The sequence below is a fragment of the Bos indicus genome, chromosome 17 (assembly GCF_029378745.1).
Source record: "Bos indicus isolate NIAB-ARS_2022 breed Sahiwal x Tharparkar chromosome 17, NIAB-ARS_B.indTharparkar_mat_pri_1.0, whole genome shotgun sequence".
In the NCBI taxonomy this organism is placed as follows: Eukaryota; Metazoa; Chordata; class Mammalia; order Artiodactyla; family Bovidae; genus Bos; species Bos indicus.
The window spans coordinates 44,270,685-44,291,185 of NC_091776.1; the positions used below are offsets into that span (position 1 = coordinate 44,270,685).

The window sequence follows — 20,501 nt, forward strand, 5'->3', positions numbered from 1 at the left end:
TGGAAATGCTAAACCTCATTAGTTTATATGGAAAATACAAATTTAATCTTAAAAACATTGAACTGATACATATATCTCTGGCTTTCTCATTTTACCTGCTGTGTAATAAAAACATTGACCAAAATAAAAACAAAAAAGAAAGAAATTGACAAGTTAATCGAGAATTTGTACAGAAATACAAAGGACCTAGAATAACCAAAGAAATTATTTAAAAAAGAATGAGGTTAAACGGCCTACACTACCTAATTTCAAAGTGCACTACTATAGAAAAATACTAATAAAATTTTGGCATGAGGGTGGATATAAATCAATAAAACAGGATAGAGAATTCAGAAATCGACCTACAAAAATATTGTCAATTAATTTTTGACATGAGAACCAAAATAAATGTGGAAAAGACATTCTTTTAAGTGAAGGGTGGTGTAAAAACTTGGTATTTGTATGGAAAAAGTCCTCCCCTTACTTCACATCACATTGAGAAATAAAATGTATCACAAATTTAAAATAGAAAAGCTAGAACTTTTCAGTATCTGAAAGAAAACAAGGGAAAATGTTTATGACCCTTGGCTAAACCAAAATAGAACAAAATACATGAATAATGAAAGAAAAACTAAATTGGACATAATAAAACTTTAAAACTTCCACTCTCGGAAACACCATTAAGAACATAAAAAGAAAAAAAAAAAAAAAAAACATAAAAAGGTAAGCCATAGACTAGTGTTAAGTAACAATATGTGTATCTGACAAAAACTTGTGTCCAAAATACAAAGAACCCATATAATTCATAAGTTATATAGTAAGAAGAAAAAATGTGCAAAATAATATGCCAGATGCTTCACAAAAGAATACATACAGGTAGCCAGTAAACTACTCTACACATGCACCAGACTCTACACATGGACATCACCAGATGGTTGACACCAAAATCAGATTGATTATATTCTTTGCAGCCAAAGATGGAGAAGCTCTATACAGTCAGCAAAAACAAGACCAGGAGCTGACTGTGGCTCAGATCATGAACTCCTTATTGCCAAATTCAGACTGAAATTAAAGAAAGTAGAGAAAACCACTAGACCATTCAGGTATGACCTAAATCAAATCCCTTATGATTATACAGTGGAAGTGAGAAATAGATTTAAGGGACTAGATCTGATAGAGTGCCTGATGAACTATAGACGGAGGTTCATGACACTGTACAGGAGAGACAGGAATCAAGACCATCCCCAAGAAAAAGAAATGCAAAAAAGCAAAATGGTTGTCTGAGGAGGTCTTACAAATAGCTGTGAAAAGAAGGTAAGTGAAAAGCAAAAGGGAAAAGGAAAGATATAAGCATCTGAATGCAGAGTTCCAAAGAATAGCAGAGATAAGAAAGCCTTCCTCAGCAATCAATGCAAAGAAATAGAGGAAAACAATAGAATGGGAAAGACTAGGGATCTCTTCAAGAAAATTAGAGATACCAAGGGAACATTTTATGCAAAGATGGGCTCAATAAAGGACAGAAATGGTAGGGACCTAACAGAAGCAGAAAATATTAAGAGGTGGCAAGAATACACAGAAGAACTGTACAAAAAAGATCTTCATGACCCAGATAATCACGATGGTGTGATCACTCACCTAGAGCCAGACATCCTAGAATGCGAAGTCAAGTGGGCCTTAGGAAGCATCACAATGAACAAAGCTAGTGGAGATGATGGAATTCCAGTTGAGCTATTTCAAATCCTGAAAGATGATGCTGTGAAAGTGCTACACTCAATATGCCAGCAAATTTGGAAAACTCAGCAGTGGCCACAGGACTGGAAAAGGTCAGTTTTCATTCCAATACCAAACAAAGGCAATGCCAAAGAATGCTCAAACGACCACACAATTGCACTCATCTCACACGCTAGTAAAGTAATGCTTAAAATTCTGCAAGCCAGGCTTCAGCAATACGTGAACCGTGAACTTCCAGATGTTCAAGCTGGTTTTTGAAAAGGCAGAGGAACCAGAGATCAAATTGCCAACATTCGTTGGATCATTGAAAAAGCAAGAGAGTTCCAGAAAAAACATCTATTTCTGCTTTGTTGACTATGCCAAAGCCTTTGACTGTGTGGATCACAATAAACTGTGGAAAATTCTTCAAGAGATGGGAATACCAGACCACTTGACTTGCCTCTGGAGAAACCTATATGCAGGTCAGGAAGCAACAGTTAGAACTGGACATGGAACAACAGACTGGTTCCAAATAGGAAAAGGAGTACGTCAAGGCTGTATATTGTCACCCTGCTTATTTAACTTCTATGCAGAGTACATCATGAGAAACGCTGGGCTGGAAGAAGCACAAGCTAGAATTAAGATTGCCGGGAGAAATATCAATAACCTCAGATATGCAGATGACACCACCCTTATGGCAGAAAGTGAAGAGGAACTCAAAAGCCTCTGGATGAAAGTGAAAGAGGAGAGTGAAAAAGTTGGCTTAAAGCTCAACATTCAGAAAACTAAGATCATGGCATCTGGTCCCACCACTTCATAGGAAATAGATGGGGAAACAGTGGCTGACTATTTTTCTGGGCTCCAAAATCACTGCAGATGGTGATTTCAGCCATGAAATTAAAGGATGCTTACTCCTTGGAAGGAAAGTTATTACAACTAGACAGCATATTAAAAGGCAGGGACATTACTTTGCCAACAAAGGTCCATCTAGTCAAGGCTATGGTTTTTCCAGTGGTCATGTATGGATGTGAGAGTTCGACTATAAAGAAAGCTAAGCTCTGAAGAATTGATGCTTTTGAACTGTGGTGTTGGAGAAGACTCTTGAGAGTCCCTTGGACTGCAAAGAGATCCAACCAGTCCATCCTAAAGGAGATCAGTCCTGGGTGTTCATTTGAAAGACTGATGTTGAAGCTGAAACTCCATACTTCGGCCACCTGATGCGAAGAGCTACTCACTGGAAAAGACCCTGATGCTGGGAAAGATTGATGGCAGATGGAGAAGGGGACGCCAGAGGATGAGATGGCTGGATGGCATCACCGACTCAACGGACATGATTTGGGTGGACTCCAGGAGTTGGTGATGGACAGGGAGGCCTGGCGTGCTGCCACTCATGGGCTCGCAAAGAGTCGGACACGACTGAACGACTGAACTGAACTAGGCAGTAAACCCATGCAAGGGCTTCACTGGTGGCTCAGTCAGTAAGGAAAGCAAGTGAAAAGTGTTAGTCACTCAGTCGTGTCTGACTCTTTGCAACACTATGCCAGTCTCCTCTGTTCACTGACTTCTCCAGGCAACAATACTGGAGTGGGTAGCTATTCCCTTCTTCAGGGGATCTTCCCCACCAAGATGTTGACCCTGGGTCTCTCACATTGGAGGCAGAATCTTTACCTTCTGAGCCACCAGGGAAGCCCCAGTGCAAGAGACCTGGGTTTAATCACTGGTGTGGGATGATCCCCTCGCGAAGGAAATGGCAACCCACACCAGTATTCTTACCTGGGAAATACCCTGGACAGAGGAGCCTGGCAGGCTACAGTCCATGGGATCGCAAAGAGTCAGACATGACTTGGCAACTAAACCAAACCCATGTAAAGATGCCCAATATCATCAGTCTTTAGAGAAATCCAAGTCAAAACCAGGAAATAGGACTTCACAGCTGGTAACATGACTAAGAAAAGATAATGCTAGTTATTGAGGATTGGAGAGATTGGAACCTCATAGGTTGCTGGGGTCGTTATAGAATAGTACAGCCGCCTTGAAGGAGGTGGCCATTATCTTCATTACCTCCAGGTAGTTTGGCCTCAGGTCAAACAACAAGGAGGGAACACAGCCCCACCTATCAACAGAAAATTAGATTAAAGATTTACTGAGCATGGCCCTGCCTATCAGAACAAGATCCAGTTTCCCCCTCAGTCAGTCTCTCCCATCAGGAAGCTTCCATAAGCCTCTTATCCTTCTCCATCAGAGGGCAGAAAGAATGAAAGCCACACTCACAAAAAGCTAACCAATCTGATTAGGCTCTTGGACCACAGCCTTGTCTAACTCAATGAAACTATGAGTCATGCCATATAGGGCCACCTAAGATGGATGAGTCATGATGGAGAGTTCAGACGAAACGTGGTCCACTAGAGAAAGAAATGGCAAACCACTTCAGTATTCTTGCCTTGAGAACTCTATGAACAGTATGAAAAGGCAAAAAGATAAGACACTGAAGAATGCATTTCCCAGGTTGGTAGGTACCCAATATGCTGCTGGAGATCAGTGGAGAAATAACTCCAGAAAGAATGAAGAGACAGAGCTAAAGCAAAAACAGCACACAGTTGTGGATGTGACTGGTGATGGAAGTAAAGTCTGTTGCTGTAAAGAGCAATATTGCATAGGAACCTGAAATGTTAGGTCCATGAATCAAAGCAAATTGGAAGTGGTCAAACAGGAGATGGCAATAGTGAACAACATTTTAGGAATCAGCGAACTAAAATGGACTGGACTGGGTGAATTTAACTCAGTTATATCTAACTATTGTGGGCAAGAATTGCTTAGAAGAAATGGGAGTAGTGATCATAGTGAACAAGAGTCTGAAATGCAGAACTTGGAAGCAATCTCAAAAAATGACAGAATGATCTCTGTTTCCAAGGCAAACCACTCAATATCACAGTAATCCAAGTCTATGCCCTGACCAGTAATGCTGAAGAAGCTGAAGTTGAAGGGTTCTATGAAGACCTACAAGACCTTTTAGAACTAACCCAAAAAAGATGTCCTTTTCATCATAGGGGACTGGAATGCAAAAGTAGGAAGTCAAGAGATACCTGGAGTTAACAGGCAAATTTGGCCTTGAGTATAAAACGAAGCAAGTCAAAGGCTAATAGAGTTTTACCAAGAGAACTCACTGGTCATAGCAAACACCTTCTTCCAACAACACAAGAGAAGACTCTACACATGGACATCACCAGATGGTCAATATCAAAAGCAGATTGATTATATTCTTTGCAGCCAAAGATGGAGAAGCTCTATACAGTCAGCAAAAACAAGACTGGGAGCTGACTGTGGCTCAGGTCATGAACTCCCTTTTGCCAAATTCAGACTTAAATTGAAGAAAGTGGGGAAAACCACTAGACCATTCAGGTACGACCTAAATCAAATCCCTTATGATTATACAGATGGTTGGATGGCATCACCAAATCTATGGACATGAGTTTGGGTAAGCTCCAGGAGTTGACGATGGACAGAGAAGCCTGCCATGCTGCAGTCCATGAGGTCACAAAGAGTCGGACATGACTGACTGACTGACTGAACTGAGCAGCCACTTTGGAGAACAGTTTGGCATGTCTTCAGAATGCTAAACTTACAGTTACTATGTGACCCATCAGTTCCACTCCTAGGTAAATAACCAAGAGAGTTGAAAACCTGTCCAGGCAAAAATGTATACCGAAATGCTCAGCATCATAATGGCCTAAAACTGGATGAAACACAGATATAGTAAACACAGGTATAGTAATTCACAACTTATGGGTAGATAAACACATTGTAGTCTAGCCCTACAAGTCTAGATGGTTAAACGAATTCAGACACAAAAGAGTACAGTCCACATTATAAGACTCCCACCTATAAAATTCTAGAAAGCGTAACATGTAAAGGAGAGAGTTAGGTGGTCACCTGTGGCCCAGGTGGGAGAGCAGTAGGCTGCAGACAGGAGCACAAGGGAATCCCTGGGAATGACCCATGTCTTGGTTGTAGTGGTGGCTCCATGACTGTCTTCATTTGTTAAACTCATTGAACTGGACTCTTTAGCTGGATCCAGTTTGTTGTGTGTAAATTGAACCTCAATAAAGGTGTTTTAAGGAATTAGAAAACCAAGTATTTCTGGGAAACTAGAAAACCTGCAGCTCCAAGCAAATGCAAATAACAATAGTATAATGGTTCTTATTTTTTTGTAATTCATCTTCATTTATAGGGGCTTCCCTCATAGCTCAACTGGTAAAGAATCCACCTGCAATGCAGGAGACCCCGGTTCGATTCCTGGGTAGGAAGATCCGCTGGAGAAGGGATAGGCTACCCACTCCAGTATTCTTGGGCTTCCCTTGTGGCTCAGCTGGTAAAGAATCAGCCTGCATGCGGGAGACCTAGGTTCAATCCCTGAGTTGGGAAGATCACCTGAGGAAGAGAAAGGCTACCCACTCTGGTATTCTGGCCTGGAGAATCCCATGGACTGTATAGTCCATGGGGTCACAAAGAGTCAGAGCAACTTTCACTTCACTCACTTTACTTCATTTATAGACAGCTTAATACGAGATAGCCAGTCTGTGAAGCCCTTTAACACATTAGAATATTTCTATCCATAACCCTATGAGGAGCTTAATATCATTCACCCTACAGTTAAGGGAACTAGAGTTTGGAATTTTTAAGGAATTTGCTGCAAATCACATAGCTTGTAAATGGCAGAGCTTTGTACAACAGCTATCAAGTATGGCAGGCCTCAGATAAGATAAAGGCTGACGGGAGAAGTTTTTATAAAATCTGCTATTCTAATATAAAAAAATAAATATGCTCTGCTGTTGCTATTTCCTCTTGAGACAAGTTCACTTAGAACTCCATCAACAACATCCTCTAGATGTCTCCATCTTTGTATTATCATCGTGTTGGTGACTTGATACCGTTTGTTTGTTTGTTTGTTTGTCATATAGGCTGGGTTTGGTCTCTGTTGTTGCATACAGGCTTTCTCTAGTTGTGAAAGTGGAGGCCACTTTCTAGTTGGGGTGTGTGGGCTTCTCATTGCGGTGGCTTCTTCTTGTAGAGTATGGTCTCTAGACACTCAAGCTTCAGCAATTGTGGCACATGGACTTAGCTGTTCTATGACATGTGGGACCCTCCCCGACCTGGAGGCAAACCGATATCCCTTGCATTAGCAGGCAGATTCATAACCACTGGACCACAAGGAAAGCCCTGATTTCTTGGTATCTTAAAATGACACAGCTACTAAGTGGAAGCTAGGTTCTAACAGGAAGAAAGTGAGCTAATCATGTTAAAGTATCATGGAACACATGAGTTACAGCACATTTTGTCTGCATAGCAGTTTGTGTGTCCTTTTTATCTCATGAGTTCAGAGTGGCTTGTCCCCAGGGACCAGTAAGAAGTGGAGGCACCCAGATCACCTGGGCTCCAATATGTGCAGGTTTTCTGCCACTCCTTACTGCCTACACATCTGGCTGAGGGTCCTGGCATGCTCCTCAGGGTAATGGGAAAGCACTGAGTAATCCTAAGAAAGGCCCAGCATCTTGGCCTCCAATGCTGTAGGCATGTGGGGAATCAGAAAATACTTTCTTTATACTCATCCATTATTGAAGCACACATTGATTTCATCTGTGGAATGGTTTTCTTGTTACATGACAAGAAATGGAAAAAATTGATTTAGTTAACTTTGTCCTTAAACAAGTTGCAAGCTGGCTATGTGTCTAGTGTCTCAGCAGCTGTACTGGCCCTAGTTGAAAAGAAAGCAATGGTGTATATAAACAGCTAGTAGTTTAGAGCGGCAGGATGTTCTAATAATGAGATAAATTCAAGTGCTAGAAGGGAATAGGGATTCCACAGATTTGGGGCCTCGGAGGGCTGGAAAAGCTAGCTGCTTTTGGCTCCGTATATTAGGAATTAAGTTTTAGATATTTTTAGTGACAAAGCTCCCTTGTCACACAGCCCTGTGGAAGGAGATTGGATTGAATTGTGTCCTCCCCAAATTCATGTGTTGAAGTCATAACCCCCAGTATCAGAATGTGACCTTACTTGAAAGAAGGGTATTTATAGAGGTAATCAAGTTAAAGTGAGGTCCTTAGGATGACCCCTGAAGTAGTACCACTAGTGTCTTCAGTTTAAAAAAAAAGGAGGGGGTGGGATTTGGGCACAAAAATACAAACAGAAGTAAGACGGTAAGAGACACAGGTGACAGAGGGTCCACAAGTCCAGGAGGAAGGCTAAGACAGGCCCTCCCCTCACAGCCCTCAGAAGGAACCCCTCCCAGCCACACCTTGGTTTTGGACTTCCACCATCCCGAACTGGGAGACAATAAGTTTCTGTTGCTTAAGCTCACACTCCATGGTGCTTTGTTACAGCAGGTCTAAGAAACTAAATGCTGCTTTATTTGAAAGTACCACCCCACAGGCACTGCTAATCCCCTTTACCTGATTCTTTTTCATTTTTCCACAGTGCTTATTACCTTTTAATCTGTCATTCTATCTACCTATCTATTATCTGTCTTCCCTGCCAGCATGAATGCTTCACTTTAATTACTCATGTACAGCTCAGAGTGGGTGTTCAGCAAATATTCATTCAATTAATTGAATGAATTGATGAAGAAGCCAACATCCATCCACTGAACCTGGAAAGGGGGCTGCCACAAATGTACAGCCAACCTGTACCTGAGCATACACAGTGTTCTTTCATCTGAGAAGGCAGGAGATTTGTTGGATAGTGACTTGGCTGTGCCTGCCCCATGGAGGTACATGCTAACAGCTGTCACTATTTATTATGGAGGCTTTACATGGAACTTGGCAAGCAAAGCCTAAAATGTACATGCAAGACCAAAGGAGGAAGAAGAATTGAGGCCCTGTTGAAGAACAACAATAAGAAAGGGCTTTGACCTACTGCTTGTTATGGCTTGCTGTAATGACATAATAACAAGACAATGATAAAGCATAGTGTGGAGCAAAAGTTGGCAAATAGCAGACCATAAGTCAAATCTGGCTGCTGTCACAGTTTTTCTGGCACACAGCCATATTCATTTTATGTAGTATCTGTAGCTGCTTTTGTGCCTCAGTGGCAGAATTCAGTAGTTACGATAGACAATGGCCTGCAAAGCCTAAAATATTTACTAACTGATTTTTAAAATTATTTAATTATTTATTTATTTTCACTGCACTGGGTCTTCATTGCTGCTTGTGGGCTTTCTCTAGTTGTGGTGAGTGGGGACTACTCTTCATTGTGGTACACTGGCTTCTCTTGTTGGGGAACATGGGCTCTAGGCTCAAAGGCTTCAATAGTTGCAGCATGTGGGCTCAGTAGTTGTGGCTCAAGGTCTCAATGAGTGCAGGTTCAGTAATTGTGGTGCTTGAGCTTAGCTGCTCCACATCATGTGGCATCTTCCTGGCCCAGGGATCGTACTCATATCCCCTGCATTGACAGATGGATGCTTATCTGCTGTACCACCAGGGAAATGCCCTAACTGTTATTGGCTGAATTGTGTTCCCCCCAAATTCCTGTGTTGAAGTCCTGATCCCCCGTAATTCAGAATGTCCCTTCCTAGGATCTTTCAAGTTTAAACTTCTTAAGTCAAAATGTGGATATTAGGTTGGGCCCTAATCCAATATGACTGGTGTCCTTACAAGAAGAGGAGAATAGGACCCAGAACTGCATGAGGGATGGCCTGTGTAGACAGGGGGAGAAGCTGGCAGCTACAAGCCAAGGAGAGAGACCTCAGCAAAAATCAACTCTGTCAATGCCTGTATCGCAGATGTTCAGCTCCAGAACTGTGAGAAAATTAATTTCTGTTATTTAAGCCACCTTCTGGTATTTTATTATGGAAGCTCTAGAAAACTAACACAGTGGCCTTCTATAAAGAAAGTTTGCAGACCCCCATTAGAGGCAAAAATATCAATGGAACAAAATAGAGACTAAGAAACAGAACAGCAGTGTCCAGCAGAACAGTAGTGGCCCCTGGAAGACGTCCACATCCCGATCCTGGAACCTATGAATATATTATCTTGCACAGCAAAGGGGAACTACATTTGCTCTCAGCCCACCTTAAAATAGATTATCCTGGATTGTTGTGTGTGCCTCATGTGATCACATGAGTCCTTAAAGTGGAAGAGGCAGAAAATGAGCCAAAGTGATGCAGCGTGAGGAGGACTCTGTTGCTGGTTCTGAGAGATACTCATGGCCTTTATAACCTGGAAAAGGTAAGGAAAGGATTTTCCCCAAGAGCCTCCAGAAAGGAACGCAGCCCTGCTGTTACTGTTAGGTAGAAAGTTAGGCATGAGCAACTAGAGGTGGCTAGCTGGAAAGGATGCAAGCTGATCTCTAAACCCCACCCCAGGCACGCCCGGGAAAGCTCACAGATACGCTACCAAAATAACCACAGTGACTTTTCCAACTCCTGCACGTGTGCCCTAGGCACACAGTGGATACAAACTGACCATAGGGGCTTCTTCAATTCCGGCACATGCACCCTTGATGCATAACTGTGTCCTCAAGTAACCTTATGTAGCTAGGAGCCCTAAGCGTTCATAAATATTTTATACATATATACATCTGATATTAACAGACTGAATTATGGGAAAGACAAGCACTATAAAGTCTGTTGTTATGTAACTTGCAACTATCAAAACTTTCAGTCCACCCCCAGCTAGATGAATATGTAAAAACTCTAATGAATACGTAAAAACTGTATTTCACGTATGCTCCGACATGTCCCCTTACCTGATTGAGCATACACCCATTTGTATTTTGCATAGGGCAGAACCAAGAGGAGAGGAGGAGACAGGGAGTATAAAAAGGGAAGCCAAGAGGGACTGTGGCCACTCTTTCGTTCTGTCCGCTGTTTAATAAAAGATCTATCTGCTTGAACTGTAAAGTGAAAGTGAAGTCACTCAATCGTGTCCGACTCTTTGTGACCCCATGGATGGTAGCCTACCAGGCTCCTCTGTCCATAGGATTTTCCAGGCAAGAGTAGTGGAGTGGGTTGCCATTTCCTTCTCCAGGAGATCTTCCCAACCCAAGGATCAAACCCAGGTCTGCCACATTGTAGGCAGATGCTTTACCATCTGAGCCACCAGGGAAGAGCCTGTAACTGAACTGTAATCAGTCTGTTGTTTTAAATCTTTGCTACAATGAGAGAGGGGTCAAGAAATCCTGCCTGAGCTGTAAGTAGCCTGTTGTTCCAAATCTTTGTTATAACAAGGCAAGAACGAAAGGAGAGAAGTAAAACAGACCTGACATTACCAACCAGGGTTTTTGGCCTCCGTAGTCAATAGAAATTGATCAGAAGCCAGACAAGGAATTCAGAACTTCTACTGCAGCAGGGAGGAGTGAGAACAGGTAATAGGTTCCCTTTGCTCACTCCCTAAGGTGGGCATGAGCTGGTTCCTTATAGGGGGTGAGAGTAGGAGTGTGACCAGGAGTCGGGCTGGAGGGCTGGCTTAGGTGTTTTGCCTACCCCTTAGGTGGTGTTGTGAACAAGGGGTCCAAGCAGTACCCTGCTTTTGCTCCCAGCTCTTCAAAAGTGGCATTTGGGTTTTTTGGTCTCCTTGTATCGTTTGTCCAGAATTTGCCCCAACTTCCCAGATGTGCAGTTGTTTTTAGTTCCATAGAGTTTCTTTGTACCTTGTTGCTTGAGGAGAGGTGTGTCCAAGTGCAAGCATTGCAGTTAAGGGTCCCAGGTCCCAGCCTGTCTCACTGTCAACACTTTGATTTAATCCAAAAGATCTCTGTTGGAACTTTGACCTTCAGAAGTGTGAGATAATAAATGTGTGTAGTTTTAAGGCACCAGTTTGCGGTGATTTGTTATAGCACCACAGAAAACCAAGACAACACGAGAACTTAGTAGATTACAGAGATTGGTTAACAAACAAGTGGGCAAAGGATGCTAACTCCACGTTTCAGCATAGAACTTGTTGTTCAGTCACTAAGCCGTGTCTTAGACTTTGCGACCCTATGAACTGCAGCATGCCAGGCTTCCCTGTCCTTCACTATCTCCCTTTGTTTGCTCAAACTCATGTCCTTCCTTTCAACATTTAATATTTAAAATTTAATTTAAATGTATTATGAGACAACAGTTTTTTCTATTCTTTTATAACTATCTCATTGTTCAAAAAGACCAATTCGCTTCTTGATGGAGCAGTGAAAAATATTTTTATTAAATCTCAACTCTTGAGTCCACATCTTTTTAGTATCTTTGCAACAAGTATTCTGTGCTGTATCCTGAAATTCCATAGTAGTCTCCAGGAAAATCACCTGTGTGATTATATGAGTTGGGAGCTGAACTTTGATTGAAAGAAAAACTGAAAGATAAGGCAGACATGGGGATGTGGCAGACATCTTAACAGTCAACCAAATAAGCTGTCACTTAAAGGGAAACAAAGACAGCATTTTTTGCCAACATAAAACTAGAGTTTTCAAGTGAAAATGGAATTTTGGAAATCTTGTATCTGCCTCTGTAAACTTCACAGATTCTCAGTACTTTAACGTCAGTGATGGTATTGATGAATAGCAGCTTTCATATTGTACAATGAAAGGTGTCAACATCTGGAAGATATGCATTAGTCGATGAACCCATATTTTCCAAATGACCAGTGTATGATGTTACGAAATCATGCCTGATAAAACTAGCCATTCAAAGTCCAAGACAGACCAATGAGTTTTAATAGAGTAGAAAAAGTTTACCTATATGGTTTTAGATGGTATACTGCAACTGACCTATGCCTGTTCAGCTTTTACTAAGAAGTAAAATTATCTATGTATATTAAAATACTGTCCTTTTCCAACGACATACCTATGTGAAGCCAGATGTTTTAATATACTTCCACAGAAGCAACATATACAACCAGAGTGAATGCAGAAGCACATATGAGAATCCAGCCGTTTTACATTAAGCCGGACAGTTAAAAGATTCTCCCATCCCCACCCCCAAAGGAAAACAATGCCATTCTGAATTTTTCTGGAAAATAAATTTAATTTACATGAAAATGTCCCTTATACAATGAAATGGATCTTTTTGTTATTAAACTTTAAATTAGTACTTCTGCCATCGGAAAGCAAGAATCAAAATATTTTAAAGTCAACGCACACCCCTACCCACTTTGCGCTATTGCCATCAATTCTTTTAATCCTCTGTATTATTCAAAGCCCCCAAACACCCGCCCAAGGATAGGGCCGGGAACCCCGCGACTCGCGGCTGCAGCGCCCCCTCCCGGCGGCCCTTGGCCGGAGCCACCCCCGGAGGAGGGATGACCGCGGAGGCTTCTGGGAGTTGTAGTTTGTCCTGCCCGTGGGTCTCACTGACGCAATTCCTGTGCGTCCCTAGCAGCCGCCATCCACTCGGCACCAGGCGGGGAGAGCCCTGTTCGGTGGGCCGAGTCCCATGCCGGTCGCGGTGACCTGAGCTGGTGCCGGCCGACCTCGGCTGCCCGACGGCCGTCGCCGAAGCGCTCAGAGCGGGTGACTCAAAGTCGAGAGGGAGAACGAGCAGATCTGGTTGCAAGATCCAGGAGGTCGGCTGGGAGCGCGTCTCCCCCGCATTCCCGCGCTACCAGTTCAGGGCTCGGGGGAGCGGTGCGCGCCGATTCCCTCCAAAATCAAGGGGGCGGGACCGTGCAGACTAGTCTGGCTTCCCTTACGCCTGCCCTGGCCCAGTCGCGTGTGTGTAGGTGGGGACGAAGGTGGGGAACGCCGCGGCTGCGTGAGAGGAGAGAGGTGCGCGTCCTCAGGGATCTAGAGGGTCCCGCGTGGGCGCGAGCGCGGCGGAGAGATCTGTTGCCTGACGATTCTCACGTCCCACAGCCATCGGGTTCTGCCACTCTCTTGCAGGGAACTCAAAACTGGCAGTGGGGATGGCCACCAGGGTCCGGACAGCTGCCATCTGGGTGAGTAGGGATTTTCTTTCGTTTCTGAAAAACTCCCTAAAGACCGACATGTGCTCATCCGTCTTTTCCAGGGTTGGCGTTTGCATGGAGTTCCCTCTCCCCATCCCGCTGCCAAACCACTGGGCCTCCTTTAGGTAACGTTAGGCCGTCCAGAAGCGCTTCTTGTCATCAAACTGTTAATTTACTAACTTCAGTCTCTTTTCTGCCAATTCTGTACCTTGAGCCTTGAGTTTAAAAGACGTAATCATCCATCTTCCAATTTCTTCGACACACATTTTCTTAGTTTTTACCTTCTGTGTCTAAGATTTCGGGACCTCATTTGGGAAATTACACGTTTGTCTCTTTATTCAACAGTTTTATTGTCTTTTGTTTGCCGGATCCTGGGGCAGGTGCTAAGGGTGCAAAGATAAGTCGTTCTTGCCTTGGAAGAGTCGTGATCTGGTAGGGATGATGGGCAAGAAAATGTACAAGCACAGTGACACCTTAGGGGTCCTCTGAAAACAAGCTGTGAAAATGTGTGGGGACCTACAGCACAGGGTCAGTTTTGGAAATAAGGACACTCCAAGAAGTGCCTCAGGGATTAATAAGGGAGTCTTAAACTGTGATTTGAAAGGTAAGTGAGGTGAACAAGGGACAGCCTAGGAAAAGGGAGCGTGCAAATTTTAGAGGCTTCAAGTGATCTAATATGTTGGTGAACTTTGAACACTACAGTTGCTGAAATGTAGAGTTTAGGATTTTGCAGGGGATGGTGGTGATGGAGTGTAAGAAATGAGGCCAGAGCCATAGGTAGAGATTGGATCATAGAGGGCTTTGAGGGTCACATTAAAAACTTGAATTTGGGGACTTCCCTGGCAGTTCAGTGGTTAGGGCTCGGAACTTTCATCACTGTGACCCCAGGTTCAATCCCTGGTTGAGGAACTGAAATCCCGCAAGCCACAAGGTGCTGCCAAAAAAAAAAAACACCTTGGATTTTATCCTCTAGTGGAGAAAGACTCACTGAAGTGTTTTCCAAAGGAATTTTGGATGGAGCAGTCAACATCAGGCAAGTGATGACGAGGCTTAAGTGCACTAGTGGTTTTGAGAAAAGAGACACAGAGTCAGAAGCAAGTGGACTTGGTAACTAGTTGGATGTTGGTGAGGGAGCAAGAAGAGCCAGGCATAACTGCTGGAGGTCTACTCTGTGGGCCTGGGTTGGGAGGTACCATTTCCTGAGTCCACAAAGACTATCAGAGTTGTTCAGGAGAGCCAGGTGGACATTTCTGTTGGATATGGTGGTACCCTGCAGATGCTGGTGGACAGATGGGTAGGCATGTGTCTCAGTTCAAAGGTCTGGACAGGTTACAATGAATAGGTCCAGCTAGGTGAGCTCAAAGAGCAATTGTGCCCTTGGAAGAGGACCAAGGGCAGTGTGCACGTGATGAACAAGTGAAGGCAGTGGAGGAGGGGCTGAAGGTTGAGGAACCCATCAGAAATGAGAGAAATGGAGAGGTTTGTGTTTCAGAGTCAGAAAAAGAAACCTCAAAAATGGTTACCTATGAGATGGCCCAGAGAGGTGAAGTAATGTTACATCAGAGAAGTTCAGGTTGGATATAGTGGTGATGGTAGTGCTGGGTTTTGCTATTTCCAGAGCAGAGTGTGAATGTAGATATGTGTTGGACAGAAGTGGAAGGAGTGGGGTGGAGGGAACAAGTTGGTTGCCAAAATGGGACTCATCAGTAGATAGCCAGGTAAGCTTCATCGGTGTGTCCTGTTTAGTGGGAAGAGAGTGGAGGCTTGAGGAGAATCCAGTGAGGTACCATGGTACAAAATCAATCTAAAAATCAGTAGGCTTCCTGTTCATCAGTTTATCAGTTAGCTTATTTACAGTGGTGATAAAACAGTTCAATTACTATGAACCTAAGCAATGCAGGGTACTTACACAAAGAAAACTTTACAACTTCAGTAATATAGTGTCTGCACTTCCCAGCCATGGATCTCAGCACTTTACAGATACAAACTAATCCTCACAGCAACCTCATGAGGAAGACAGATGACACAAATGATGAAGAAATTGCTTAACAGGAAATGTCATTGTTATGTTATACATGGAATTAAAATTGGTTGATGTGAGATTGGGTGCTTGGGGAAGGCCTCATGGAGGAGGTGACGTTTGCCAGGTCTGAGGTACCAGAGCAGGCCAGCCTTGGGAGAAGCAGGTGAATGAACTTGCAAAGTGGGAACAGCCATAGCCTAGGCCACGAGGTGGGGGAGGTTTGGTGCCTTTGTAAAGAGGAAAGCCCCCTGTGGCTATGGTTGTGGGGGAGGGGAGGGGAGGAGACAGACAAAAGGATGTCAGAGGCCCAGTCGGACTGGGAAGCTGAAAAAAGCACAACATGACTTAACTTGGTTTTTCAAAGCCCTTCTGGCTGCTAAGTAAAGTGTAGGTGAAGTAGGGCAGAGGTGACCGAGGGTCCAAATGAGAGGTGGCGGGTGTGCTGTCTAGGGCAGTAGAAATGGAGAACCTAGATAAAATTGAGGTGTGTTTCAAAGTCGAATCCTCTTTTTTGAAAATCAGCTTACGCTTGTCAACTAGTCCATCGTCCCCCTTTTTTTCTTTTTTTTAACTGCATTGTCTTTGTTGCTGCACATGGGCTTTCTTGAGTCTTGGTGAGCAGGGGCTACTCTCTAGTTGTAAGTGTTTGGGCTTCTCATTGCAGCGGCTTCTCTTGTTGTGAAACATGGGCTCTAGGGCCTGTGGCACACGGGCTTCGTTGCCCTGTAGCATGTAGAATCTTCCCAGAGCCCTGATCGGACAGTGTCCCCTGTATTGGCAGGCAGATTCTTAACCACTGGACTACCAGGGAAGTCCTAGATGTGTCTCTTTTAAATAGCATCATTCTTTTTTTTTTTTATAAATCCGTCTGTCAGTCCTTTTACTTAACTGGACCACTTCTTGATCTTGATCACTAATCTAATTACTGATATGTTTGAGTTTAAATTACCGTCTTAATATATTTTTTTCTATTTGTTATATCTGATGTTTTCTTTTTTGTTTCTTCTCTCTTGCCTTTTTTATACTGATAATTTTTTATTCTTTTTCTCTCTTTAAGCACTTTGGAAATCAAACACATTCTTTCTTTCTTTTTTAAAAAATTGAATGTATTACTTTGTATTCAAGTATAACTGATAACAATGTTGTGATAGTTTTCAGGTGGACAGCAAAGGTTCTCAGCCATACATACACATGTATCCATTCTCCTCTAAACTCCCCATCCCATCCAGGCTGCCATGTAACATTGAACAGAGTTCCCTGTGCTACAGTAAGTTAAACACCGTTATTTCTTACTTAAAAGGTTTTTTAAATTTAAGTTTTTATTTTGACATAGTTTTAGATCTTAGAAATGTTGCAAGAATAATACAAAAGTTATTTTATACCCTTCATTCAGATTCCTCAATACTGAAATTTTACTGGACCTGCTTTATTTTCTCTCACTCTTCATTCCTGGCTCCTCTCCTCTTTTTCTCTCCATGTACATACAGTTTTTTTGTTTTGTTTTGTTTTTTAACTGTAAGTGATTTGCCGGCATGATTTTCCTTTATCTCTAAATGTTGCAGTTATTCTTACCAATGAGAATAATATTTTACATAACCACTGATTCAGGATATTAACATTAATACAATGTTATTATTTCATTTACAGGTCTTATTTCGATTTTGCCAAATGTTCTCTATAGAAATATTGGGAATACTGTCCTTGATAGGTAAAGAATAACTTAAAGTGTGCATTGCAGTGGGTTGTCCTAGATCTTTCATCTAACCTGGAAATGATAGCTTTCAGTGAATGGTATCGGATTCATGATCTCTGAAGAAGGTTTAGCTTTGGGATCAGGGACCAGCCTTGATTACTCAGAGCTTTTGTGTGGCAGAAGTTTTATTACAGTGAAAGGAACAGAGAAAGCTTCTGACGTAGACATCAGAAGGGGGATGGAGAGTGCCCCCCTCGCTAATCTTAGCAACGGAGTTATATACTTTTTCAGTTGGTTATTACAGTAAATCAAAAGAATGTCTCAAGTTTGTAAAGGTCTTACCAGACCCACTCCCACAATTTACATTTTATGGTAATGGGATTAGAACTAACAATAGAAAAATCTTACCAGACCCACTTCCACAACATACAGTTGCTTAACATTTTATGTGACTAAGATGAAGGAATGTAGAAAAAAAATGTCCTTTTCTCCTTGAGAGCCCCAGACCCCTTTCTCTTCCCAAAGCACCCCAGACTCTTATCAACCTACCTAAGAATTAACTCTCTCAGAAAGTTTCTCAGTCTTTCTTGTCAAGACATAATGGTTATGGAGTCCAGGGCATTTTGTGGAATATCCCTCAGTTGGGGTTGTCTGCTGCTGCTTCTGATTTGTTTCTGAAATGATGTATTCTACTCTGTCGCATCAGGGCACTGGTGACTGCTGGTGTGAACTTGACTCACTTGGTGAAGGTGGTGTCTGTGCTTTCTCCCCTGTAAAGTTACTCTCTCTTCCATTTGTAATTAAGTATCAGTTGGGAGATAATGAGACTAAATAAATATCTTCTTACTCCTCAAACTTTTGCCCAATCATTTAGCCCCCATGCATGATTCTTGAATGAAGTTTTGTTTTGTTTTGTTTTTTAAGAAGAAAAAGCTGTCTTTATTTGCTGGTAGTTTGTTATTATATACAGAAAATCCTAAAGACTCCACCAAAAGAGTGCTAGAGCTAATAAACAAATTTAGTAAATTTGCAGGATACAAAATTAGTTTACAAAAATCAGTTGAAGTTTATACACTGACAATAAAATATCAGAAAAAGAAATTTATAATTTCATCAAAAAGAATAAAGTAGGAATAAATTTAACCAGAAATTGAGAGATCTATACACTGAAAATTCTAAGGCATTAATTAAAAAAAAAGAAGGCACAAACAATGGAAATAAATTTACCTTTGAACAACATGAGTCTGAATTGCAGGGAACCACTTATCTGTGGATTCTTTTTCAATAAATACATATGCCAGTACTACCCAATCTTCAGTTGGTTGAATTTGTGGATGTAGAACTGCAGATACTCTGGGCCAGCTGTAATGTTACATGTGTGAATTTTCAACTGCATGGGAGTTGATGCCTCTAACCCCGGTGTTAGTCAAGGGTCAACTACATATTCCATGCTCATTAATTGGAAGAATTAATACTATTAAAATGTCCATACTCCCCAAACAACCTACAGATTCAATGCAATCCTTATCAAAATTCTAATGACATTTTCACAATGATATAAAAAAATTCCTAAAATCTATTTGGAACCACAAAAGACTACAAATAGCCAAAGCAATCTTGAGATAGAATAACAAAGCTGAAAGTATCATACTTCCTGATTTTAAACTGTATTACAGTGCTATAGTAATCAAAACAGTATAGTATTGGCATAAAAACAGACACATGGATCAGTATAACAGAATGTGTGTATGCGTGCTCAGTTGCTCAGTCATGTCTGACTCTTTGCAACCCTGTGGACTGTAGCTTGCCAGGCTCCTTCTGTCCGTGGGATTATCCCAAGAACATGAGTGGGTTGCCATTTCCTTCTTCAATATAACAGAATAGATAGTCCAGAAATAAATCCATGCATATATGTCAGTTTCCTACAGTGGAGCCAAGAATATATAATGAGAAAATAGGTTCTTCAATAAATGGGGTTGGACAAACTGGACAGCCACATAACATAAACAATGAAATTGGACTCCTATTTTATACCACAGACAAAAATCAACTCAAAATACATTGAAGTCTTCAATATAAGACCTGAAATGGTAACACTAGAAGAAAAATAGGAATAAGCACCTTGATATTGGTCTTGACAGTATTTTGGATTTGAAACCAAAAGCAAACAGCTAAGTATGAATCAGTTCAGTCGCTCAGTTGTGTCTGACTCTTTGCTACCCCGTGGACTGCAGCACACCAGGCTTCCCTGTCCATCACCAACTCCTGGAGTTTACTCAAACTCATGTCCATTGAGTTACTGATCCCATCCAAACATCTCATCCTCTGTCATCCCCTTCTCCTCCCGCCCTCAATCTTTCCCAGCATCAGGGTCTTTTCCAATGAGTTAGTTTTTTGCATCAGGTGGCCAAAGTAGTGGAGTTTCAGCTTCAACATCAGTCCTTCCAATGAACACTCAGGACTGATCTTTAGGATGAACTGGTTTGGTCTCCTTGCAGTCCAAGGGACTCTCAAAAGTCTTCTCCAACACCACAATTAATACATCAAACTAAAAAGCTTCCCAAAGCACAGGAAACCATCAAAAATGAAAAGGCAATCAGTGGTGTGCATATATAGAGAGAAGGCCACATGAGGACATGGTGAGGAGATAATGACTTTAACAAGCCAAGGAGAGGGGCCTCAGAAGAAACCAAATCTGTCACCTTGAACTTGGACTTCCAGCATCCAGAACATGATATCTGAATTAAGCTCTTAGAGATTTGACGCTTCCACTTCAGAGGGCACAATTTCCATCCCTTGTTGGGGAACTAAAATCCTGGCAGAAGCACCTCTGTGCTGCTGTCTCCGAGGGCTGCGTCCCACCTTGGCCTAAGCCCAGCAGCCCCACAGTGCCCAGGAAGCCCCAGCAGCAGCCCATCTCCTCTTGTGTGAGTTTTTTTGTACTAGTTGACAAATGAATTTAATTTCATTATTCTTTTACACTCATTAGATACCTACCTACTGTTGGAAAGCTGTGCCTCCCCTTCCCCTCATTTTTCAATCTGCTCTGCTGTTTGCTTTTAGACTCTAGTGCAGCTTATGGTAGACTTTCTTGGTCTGTGTGTCACCTACTTCTCACTTGCCCACCTGTCTCTCCACACTGCTTGTAGAGAATTTCTTCCAGTTTGTCTTTTCATTTACTAATTCA

General features: G+C 42.3%; 1 protein-coding gene across 10 annotated transcripts in view; it reads left to right on the plus strand.

The window, feature by feature from the left end:
* The first annotated feature begins 13,018 nt into the window (after positions 1-13,018).
* ZNF268 (zinc finger protein 268) overlaps positions 13,019-20,501 on the plus strand; it is a 33,673-nt gene continuing 26,190 nt past the window's right edge. For 2 of the 10 annotated variants that reach the window (XM_019977170.2, XM_019977169.2), the window contains exon 1: positions 13,019-13,589. In XM_019977170.2, coding sequence (XP_019832729.2) covers positions 13,557-13,589 — 33 coding nt within the window. In that variant the 5' untranslated portion in view covers positions 13,019-13,556. Of the gene's footprint in view, positions 13,590-13,631; positions 13,724-20,501 lie in introns of all 10 variants that reach the window. The other 8 variants (XM_070769224.1, XM_070769226.1, XM_070769225.1 and 5 more) reach the window with 8 other exon arrangements.